The 10,661-nt window shown below is 38.4% G+C and overlaps 1 protein-coding gene across 1 annotated transcript; it reads right to left on the reverse strand.

Annotated features, from left to right (window-relative positions):
• Positions 1-926: 926 nt before the first annotated feature.
• Positions 927-10,097, reverse strand: LOC115922701. Its single transcript, XM_030982086.1, has 2 exons — positions 9,885-10,097; positions 927-2,286 (listed from the first exon to the last, which is right to left on the reverse strand). The coding sequence occupies exon 2, from the start codon at positions 2,037-2,039 to the stop codon at positions 948-950; it is 1,092 nt and encodes a 363-aa protein (XP_030837946.1). The 5' UTR covers positions 2,040-2,286; positions 9,885-10,097; the 3' UTR covers positions 927-947.
• Between the last annotated feature and the right edge of the window lie 564 nt (positions 10,098-10,661).

The raw sequence follows: 10,661 nt of genomic DNA on the forward strand, positions 1-10,661 counted from the left end.
TTGAACATAACAGCCGACGACGACGAGCTATAGAACACCTCCAACGTCATCTACCCATCTCATACAAATACAATACATGCTATCCTTCAACTACAGGTATGCAATTGAACTACATCGTATCTTCAAAAATAAACATTAAAAATTAAAATCTTGAGGAACAAACGGAAAAGTTACATAGGGCAGTATTATGAAGGTGTATGATACAGGCAGTGGTCTAAAGAAAAGCATGCAAACTATCCTGTATATTCCACAATACATTGCAGGATAAATACAAGGTTGATTCCCCTCTCGGGATCAATAAAAAGTACCAGGAAATACATGTTCTCCGAACTTGGAGCGAATTTTGTGTCCTTTGTCATCACACAAGATACATAGAGGCATATAGTGGTATACACACACTCAAATTTTCTTCATAACATACAGTAGTATTGTATTCTAACGTCTGTTGTGGAAGCCGGTGGGCACCCAAATCATGCAGAGAATTAAACACCTTTTGGCATATAATGTCATTTAAGTAGTCGTGCGTGTAAGATGTGCATGATATAAATAACTTTTAACAAATGTTAGAGCCATTCAAGGTCACAGAAACAAAGAAGTCAGGCATGAAAACTACAACCCACAGTGATAGTTTCCATACATGCACAACAAGCATAGTCTCCAACAATCGTTGAAAAGTGTCTTGGATAAAATGAAGACTCAAGAAGGAATTTTTTTAGTTTTATATTATAATAAAATTCAGTTATTCTCATTCTCTCTCTCTCTCTCTCTCTCTGTATCTCTCTATCAGGTACAATGTTAGAAAAAAACAGCATTTACGTGTAGGCTTGATATAAAAGCTGGTTAGTGAATTCATGTTCATTCAGGGGACATGCTGTCGTCCATGCAAGTGGCAGGTAGGCGTGGGACGGGGAGCCCGGAACATGCATAGTAGGGACATCATGAAGGGCCTACCTTGCTCTGCTGCTGTCATAGCTAGTCTCCGAGGACAGCCTCTTCATGTTCAAGGAATGCTGATAGGATCCAAAACTGGAGGCGCGACTGTGGTCGACCGTCGCACTCTCCTTTCTAGACCGGAACTCCCGCCCGGAATGGCTCTGCCACGGCGTTCGCTTAAATCCTGGATATTCCGGTGGCGGCGCTCCTTTATCAAAGTCCGACATATGCATTGTCGAGAAGGGAGAATGTACCCTACCTCTACTCCTTGAGCTCAGACTAGTATCAAAGTCTCCAAACACAGATGATGTGTCCCTGGAACCAAACACACTGCGATTGCTCCTACCCGTTGGAAAGTCCATGTCCGACATTACCGACTGCGGCGATGATGCACGAGGCGTGCTGGACGGCGTAAGATCAAAGTTCTGCGCAAACCGTGAATGTCCTGGATATTCTGGTGGAGATTTCATATGTCTCTCTCTTGAGGCACTAAGCTGCGGGGCACTGTTTTCTCTGTGCAGAGCGAGGTCAGTCTTCATTTGTGCAGGCATTTGTGTGGGGTCTTCTTTGGCACTAGGTAGTAATAAATCCGCCGGTTGACGGGCATACAGGTTTCCACTCCTATATTCTTTCATCAAGTTATCAATGATACTGGATCCCTTCCCAGACTGCAACGCGGCCGCTGCGGCTTCCATGTAATTGGTCGGTTCTCCCGGCATGCGCTTCTGAGGCAGCATCTCAGTTTTCATATCATCGTTAGACATGCTCCGATACTGTCTTGTCCGTGCAAACGCTGGATGCTCCGCGGACAGAGCCCCTGCGTTTGAATTCAACCCATCCATGCTTTTCGAGCTGGTGTTGATGTGTCCCACGCCAAGGTGGGCCATCCTTGGATCGTTTGCCGGTGAACCTCCGGTCATTCTGGGCAAGAGCTCGTCACTTAGGTTCTGTCTGTGGAACATGGTGCTTTCCGGCCAGCCCAAGCCGTCTCCCTTAGGCTGCAGGTAGGCTGGCTGCTGCTTAGGGTCACAGGTGGAGAGAGTCACGCTAGGATTCCCAAGTCTCATACCTTGATCACCTCGCTGCTTCCTCAGAGGACTAGTCATATCCAACAAACCTTAACTCTTCCCGCAAACCTCTGTACCCATCGCAAAAAGATAGACAACCTTCAGCAGTGATTTCCTTATGAATGAAAAACGCTGGGCGATAAATCCAGCCTTGGCACGGACGATTTATTAAACAAAGCAGATTCAGCAAAGTTTCTCAGCCAGGCAGAGGAATGTTAACAAGTTTTTCAGCTGTCGAGGACAACGTGTCTCTACTAAAGAAGATTTAGATGTCACCAATCTGTGACTGAAAAAAAGGAGAGTAAAGAGAAAGAAATCAAGTTCATAGTACAAACATATAGAATAGAAAAAAAGTTGAGAGTGGCTTCAATACGGGTACAAGTAATGCAGTGAATATGTAGCGAGCATTTCATCAAAAAGAAATTGAAATTGACCAGAAACACTTGTGGATGAAGTAGACCTAATGTATGTTGTTTTGTACGGGACATCTGCACTTCCCATCATCCTTTCCAGTCGGCATCATCAAATCTCTTCAAGACTTTTCTCCAACCTTGGTTGATCTTCATGAACTCGGTACGTGTGGGATAGTAATTTACCGCCTGCTAAAAATATATCCCCCATTTGAGGGCATCTTCTTCAAGCTTTGACCTTCTGCCCCAGAATTTCACTTTAAGATTATTTTTTAAATACATGTGGCTTTATCATCTAATCAATACTCTTCCCAACCAAAGAACTAGAGAAATTATTGACTATTCAAAATATCAAAAAGGGAGATAGAAAAGGTTTTATGTACTTTCACATAGTGCTGTAGTCAAACGTTTAACCGTCCGGTATCCGACCGCCCATGGCGGATTCCGTTTTCAATTGGACGGTTTCGTTTTCCCGATTTTTTTTTTTTTTTTTTTTTTTTTTTTTTGAAGTTTCGATTTATGCCCCTCCACCTGGCACTATGCCTGGCAATGTCTCCCAGCTCAGTAACCTGTGTGTTGACTCACCACTCCAAAACTAGAACAACACTCCAATTTGTCTGTCATCTTGGTTGAAAGTAATCTTTGTAATAGATCTCATCATCTCAATATGTAGTTTATAATAATAATTCATCCAACTTTTACACAAGGTTCTGTCCTAGGTCCTCTACTGTTTTTAATTTACATTAATGATCTTACACATTCTTCTAAAAACAACATTGTTACTATTATTTGTGACAGGTTCACAAGCACAAATCGGCCCCTTTAAATGCACCTCGCAATTAAATGAAAGTTGCCGACAGAGTCGTTAAAAAAAAAAAAAAAAAAAAAAAAAAAGTTTTTTTTTTTTTTTTTTTTAAATCGTTTAACCGAAAACCGTCCGGTTTTGACTGGCGGTTAAACGGAATTGGAGATATCCGTGATGTTACAGCACTACTTTCACAAGATAATTACAAATGCAGGCCTACAAGATAATGTAGACCTAAATTCAGATTTCATAAATTGGTTTTCATTTGTCTATTAAACTCTGTATCAGATTTTACTGGAAATATTGACCAGTTCACATGTGTATCCATATATATTTCATGCATGTTTCTACTCCAAGTTCCAACTAGCCTTTAATCGATTAAAAATGTACACTTTGTGAGAAAACATTTCATTTATTAAAACCCGACTGTATTTTCATTTATTTCTCAGTGTTCACAACTGATAAACAAATTTGCTATACATATCTATAATCAAATGAAAATTTATACTCTGTGCCAAAACATTTTATTTGTAAAAACCTGACTGTATTTTCAATCATTTCTCATACCATTTTATTCACAACAGCACTCTGCAATAACAATTACAAAAATCAAGTTTCTAACCAGCGAATCCCCTGATACCACAAACTTTTCACTGTAGATTTGGGGGTTTTAGAAATAAATTAATGGTGACAGATGCAATACTAATAGCTGGAATTTATGCAGTCTTAACAGGTCCATTTTACTTGTGGAATGTGACCAATTGAACTTGATTGCAAAAACAGAACCACAACTAACAAATGAGTCATTCTCAATTTTCTGAAGTTGAAATTGACTATGTGGGAAACAAATGATGGATATTACACAACTGCCATTATAAGTTTTGTATCTTTAAGAAGCACAAAATGGAAGTCACCATCAAATAACACAGCACTACATGTATATTACTCAGAGTATCTGCTGACAAAAAGGCAATATGTTCAGAACTTCAGATGCATTATTGTTAGCAAATCAATTTTCACAAACCCCAAAAACAATTACAGTTGTGACTTGTGAATCATGCTATTGTATTCACCTCATGAAACTATTTTAGTTTTTCAGAATATCAAATTTAAATTAATGACTTTCAAATTACATTGATTTCTCTGCTTAAATCATGAAAATTCATCAATTATACATGTAAGCAAAACAGATGTATGTACATGTACATATAAATATTTTCAATGTTCATTTCAAACATCAAAATAGTAAAACTTCCATTTACACAAATGTAGCTACTTCTTTCACTAAATTCATACAACATAAACATTCAATAACTTGAATATATAGTAAAACATGGTGAAAACTGAATAGTGTACATGCATTTTAGATTCACCAAAAAAAATAATCTAACATTACCCACCTCACAAGTCAGAGTTGAGTATTGACCAAATAAAAACGTCTGTATGAATGGGACTACGCAGAGTAGCCGTTAATATCCCGCCAGTTGACTGACCAATGCACATACTATAACAACCAACTGATCACATGTTATTTCCCGGTCGCAATCACGGGCATACAAGCCTCCACTGACGCCAGCCCTTCAAATACCTTCTACGATGAATGGTTGTCACGCAACTGACTGCTACGATCCCGGATTCCACAAGCCCAGACTATTTTTCCTAATGCTCACGTACAGGAAGTTCCTCAACCCCATTGGAATCTGCTTCAGAATGCCTGAGCATCTATCCTCCTCCTCTTTCCTTCTCTCTCACTCTCTCTTTATTTAATCCTTCCCTTCTCTCTCTCTGTCACTCTATCACTCTTTCTAAATTTTCTCTCTCCTCTCCCCCTCTTTCTCTCCCTTCCCTCTCTCTCTCTCTCTTTCTCTTTCTTTCTCCCTCTGTCTTTCTCTCTCCCTCTCTTCCCCATTCCCCTCTCCCCTTCACCGTCCCTCACTCTCTCTCTTTTCTCTCCCCTCCCCCCCCCCATCCGACTTTTTCCTTCTCCCCCCCCCCCTTTTCTCTCTCTCTCTCTCTCTCTTACTCTCCCCCTCTTTCACTCACTCGCCTTTCACTTTTCTCCCCTCTCTCTTATTCCTCTCTTCCATACCAATCTCTCACTGCAGTGGAATGTATATGCCCACTTTCACATCTACAATTCTTTGATAACAAATAAATTGGTGCCATGTACAATTCAAAAATAACTTCTAGACCATCACCCTTCACACAATCAAAGACTCCTACAGTAGTATCATTCATTATCTGAATATTATTAGAATACCTTCTAAAAAAAACTTTAAAAAACAATTGGCACTATCACTCTCCCAATATATCACCAAGATGCTTCACTCGTTCCAAATTCCTAACCCCACCCCGCCCCGCTGGCCTGTCCGCCGACGACGACGACTGTTTTGACTTTTCTCTTTGCCCCTCACCCCTGTCAGGATGCCTCGCATACATCCCTCACATACCAGTGCTAGAAACACAAGACCTTCATAACTCCTGTGGAATCCCTCTTCCTCAACGTGTATGTAGACTACGCAACAAGCAGCCGTGAAATCACGGAAGTATACGAAAGATCACAAAAGTTGAACAAATCTTTGTCAGTTCTGATTGGTCATAAATGACCAATGGGGGAAGGAGTAATGTCAAATAATTTTGAACTAAAAAAATTCTATGGATCCACTAAAGAAGTTTTTAAACAGTAGAATAAATGAAAGAATTGAAAAAGTTGTTTTGACTTTGCAGCAAAATAAACAATACCATGTCAGTTTCATGGTACATACATTGTAATTATTAATTTTAAATCATTTATTTCATATCAGGCCAAATTACTTTACAAATTACTTTTAAAGAGATAATGTTATTTTTTCACCAATGACCATCATCACAGAAATGCTAGAAAAATCTGGAAAATGGTATTGAATGAAGCCCTTTTCAGAAGCCTGATTCCTGATCAGGCCAAATGACCAATTTTAGAACAAAATTAAATTTTTGATGGATCCTATCAAGAAAACTTTGAAACAGTAGGAGAAATGAAAAATAAAATGAAAATGAATTGAATAAGTTATTTGCGTAGCAAAATAAACAATACCATATTTATTCCATGGTACATAATTACTACTTTCTAATAAATTATTTCATATAAGGCCAAATTACATTCCGAATTACATTCCAAATTACTTTTAAAGAGATAATATTATTTTTCAACAATGACCATCATCACAGAAATGCTAGAAAAATCTGAAAAATGGGATTAGATGAAGCGCATTTCAGAAGCCTGATTCTAGTAAGAAAAATATACAGTATTTATTTATGAACATAGCATTAGCAATGGTGGGTTCACATCAGGGGTTATCTGTGGTGGAGAATTTTATCGAGACTCGTCTACCGTATTTCACAGCAGACTCAACTTCACAACGACGGGCAATGACGTTCATTGGCTGATCCTCAACAGCTGGTCTAAAACATGCTTGGTCTAGTTAACAGCCCTGTACGAACGCAGACGTAGACCTATGTATTAAAGTCTTAATGCGTAACATGGGGTCTGAAATTCAAGACTGTAAGTTGCAGCCTAGAGGTCTTGTACTGCAGCTGCTATGTGTTAGGCTTCTACTCCAGACACAAAGCTGTTTGTCACAGTGTCAAATTAGAGTCTTCGCTTGTAGACTAGAATCAATTGTCTACCCTACCAGTCATCGCTAGTTTGCTGGCACAAACCTTCGGAACTCATTGAAGGGTCTGGACAATATATAATCGAGACTAGAACAGAAATGTACCGTAACTGCATTTGACACACCCAGTATCCAACAAAATTAGGCTAGGCTCATATTTTGCTAAACATTCACACAGAGTCTGTGCCTGCAGACTAGGCCATCACTACAAGTTACAGTCTCAATCCTATTCTGACCAGATGGCATACAAAATAACTTTCATTCTATAATCATGTGAAGAATGGCATTCTATCCGTAACAAAGCCTTGAATCATGTGTCTTGAGACATAGAACCAAGAAGGTTGATCCAGACATGGTCAACAGAAATATAATCTCTCAAGCAAGGGGATCGACAGCTTCATTTTTTTTTCTTCTTTCTTTTCTTTTGAAATAAAATTAATTTATAATCAATTCACTCTGATTTTATTTTATGGGGGTGGAGGATGTTTGTGGATCAGGGGGTGTGATTGACATACTTTGCTTAGATTACACAACAAGCTATGTGAATATGAAAACAAACTGAATGGGTTTTATGACCTGACATACATACACATGTATGAAACACATTGACGTACAACATTGTACATGTATACATTTGATGACAATCAATCAGCTAGATATAATTGTATGTCTTCAAGTTTGGTTTGGGGGAAGACTAAAGAGTCACAACCAACATGCCTGTCTTGAGAAAATAGGCTTCTCCCAGTCATCAAAAAATTAATAGAGATAGGTCTTGGCCTGTGTCCCTATGATGACAGAATCTTTTATTTTTCAAGACATAAACACCCATGTGTAAAGGAGCTGATAGCCAACATGAATGAGTGCATCTATCATCTATGATTCCTTAAATGAGTCTTCATGCCAAGACTATGTGGTTTCATTTTTCAAACAGCACTTCCTGAAGTAGCTGTATGAGTACCAACCATCGGTATGTGGAAGACGTAACTAAACATTCTTACTGCAGTTTGCCGCCACTGGCAAAGGGCACTAGTCTCTACCTTCAGACTTTACTTTATCAAAAGTGAATATTGAGGATTCTTTACTTCTGTACACAAAAGGCCATTTACGTAATGTAATTAACTTTAATGCATAAATCATTGATAAGTGCCTTGTTACAAAATATTTAATTCACCTGTTATGAATGATTGTATTTTAACAGTCAGATTCTGAATTGCATACAATACGTGTTGCTAGGTAGGACAAGCCATAATGTTTGTCTTACCTAGCAACAACGAACTGAATGTGTGCCTTTAAATATTTGCCGTAGAAGAATGTAAAATATTGTCTTCATGAAGGGGACTAAATGAATCACAAAAGCATACAATGTACATATTTATAACTTCTTTGTTTACACACAGATAAAAGAAAATCCAATGTATCACCTAATGAAAGTCTCAAAATATATAGTCACTGTTTTTATTAGGTAGTTTTTATGGTAAACTTCGACTTTGAAGCATATCAGTAAATGATCCCATTACTAATTATTATGTAGAGGGTCTATGTCAATTATTATCCTTTTTAAAAGATGCTTATTCTTTCTTTTTTTTATCAGAGCAGTGTGCCTAATTTTGGCATTAAACTACAATGTGACTTGGCCTGGCACAGGAACAAACTCAGGGTTTGTGCAGTGATTTGGTCTCGAGAAACACAACTAACACACTGCACTAGACCATTAAATCACCCTAGAGCCTACGTGTACATGTATACTTCATGTGTTGTAGACTTGTAGGTTTTGAAATTCTCAACATTACTTCTTCAGTAAATAAATCATACCCACAAGATGCGAGTCCATAAGAGGTTTTTTTTCCTTTTTTTTTCACAGTAGATCTAATTGTGTTTAGAATCTAGATCTAGATTACATCAAATAGGTTCTACATCACATGCAATACTTAAAAAATCTTTAAATCAAAAAATATTATCTAAAATTATTGAATATATAATGAGAATATTATCCTTCAATCTGACAACCTCGATTCCTATTTTGGGCGCTAGTGTGGTTCCGTATCCATTTTTTTTTAGCAGTTTAATATCCATTCTTATCAAATGAATTTTAGCCCAATTTTTTAGTAATTTTAATCATAATCATATATTGCATTTTCCACTTGAATTTGGATCACATTTAACATCGGGAAACCTCCGTTTAGGGCTTCGATGTCGACGTCGTCGCTCAGTACCGCTCTACGCTGTAGTCCTGCACCTCAAACTGAAGCTATCAGTCCAAAATTATGCAGACTTCTCGTCTGCGCGATACCATAAACCATACGAGAAGTCTGCATAATTTTGGACTGATAGCTTCAGTTTGAGGTGCAGGACTACAGCGTAGAGACGGTACTGCCCGACGACGTCGACATCGAAGCCCTAAACGGAGGTTTCCCGATGTCGTATGTGATCCAAATTCAGGTGGAAAATGCAATATATGATTTATGATTAAAATTAGTAAAAAATTGGGATAAAATTCATTTGCTAAGAATGGATATTAAACTGCTAAAAAAATGAATACGGAACTACACTAGCGCCCTATTTTGATTGGGAAATCACACTTGGTTACACAGATTGTCTCTTTGTTAATTCCTAGACCTACCCGAAACAACTTTTTTACTTCAAAGTTCAATCTTCTTTTTCGGAATTTCAACATTATCCATTAAACATTTTTACATTCGTTATACAAGAAGATCTCTCAGAATACTTACAGATAATTATCATACAGCACTTAAACTATGCATAGACCTCGACTTACAGACTAGTTTTTAGAAATAATCTACAAGATATTGCAACACCAATATCAGTACGTGGGACAATACAAAACGCTTCATCCTTGATCAGGATCGCGCTTTGTGTATGACCGTAGCGTCGGTTGTCTAACCCCCTTGAAGCTTGGCGCCGAGATGCAGCGAGCTCCGCTGGCGATCGATGCGATTCGTTTGAGTTATCTTTTCTCGCACTTCATCATCAATAAAACACACAGTTTCAATCTTACCTGATATTACTACATGTATATTCATCATCAGCGTTCCTTGAACTGGATAAGTCGTGGCTGATATCGAAGGCACATTCAGGTGTCATCATTTGGTTCATCTGTCTTTTTGAAAGCATGAAAATAGGACACCTTTCCTCCGTTGCTGTGGCAAGAATCGACAGGCGATTATAGTGCTAGTCGTGCATACACAGACCTATTAGTTTTGATTTCGAGTTTAGGCAGTTTAATTAGTGACAGTTTGTGGTTGGATGTTGAAATCCAAGATGACACATTATGATTTGATTTTTTTTTCTATTACCACATCATTTTACACTTCTGACTGATGTGTTCAACCTATTTTGTAATATCATATTACCATCATCATCACTATCAATTCATCATCATCAAAAGTCATGGTAACATCATCACCATGACTACCGTAAGCCATGCTTGTTTACGCCCCAGGCAGTCACACCTTGATACAATTACAAGAATTCTATCAACTATCAAAACCATTAAACCTAAACTGTCATCACCACCACCATCATCATCATTATTCATCATCATGTGAAAATTGTCCATCATCATCATCAAAACACGAGGCCTACCGACTCAAACTTCCATCTACATCACACCCTCTTTTGCCTCCTGCTCCTCTTGCCCCTGCTAATCTCCTATTCTTCTTCCTTCTCCTCTTCTTACTTTTCCTCCTCTTCTACCTCCTCCTAAGCATTATCATCATCACCACCACCACCACCCAGGCACCCACACATCATCTTGCATCACCACCACCATCAT

Source organism: Strongylocentrotus purpuratus, unplaced genomic scaffold (genome assembly GCF_000002235.5).
Source record: "Strongylocentrotus purpuratus isolate Spur 01 unplaced genomic scaffold, Spur_5.0 spur5_scaffold_12, whole genome shotgun sequence".
Taxonomy (NCBI): Eukaryota; Metazoa; Echinodermata; class Echinoidea; order Camarodonta; family Strongylocentrotidae; genus Strongylocentrotus; species Strongylocentrotus purpuratus.

Excerpts from the sequence above, each read along its gene's own strand:
- LOC115922701 (XM_030982086.1), bottom strand. The coding sequence starts at position 2,039 with ATGACTAGTCCTCTGAGGAAGCAGCGAGGTGATCAAGGTATGAGACTT.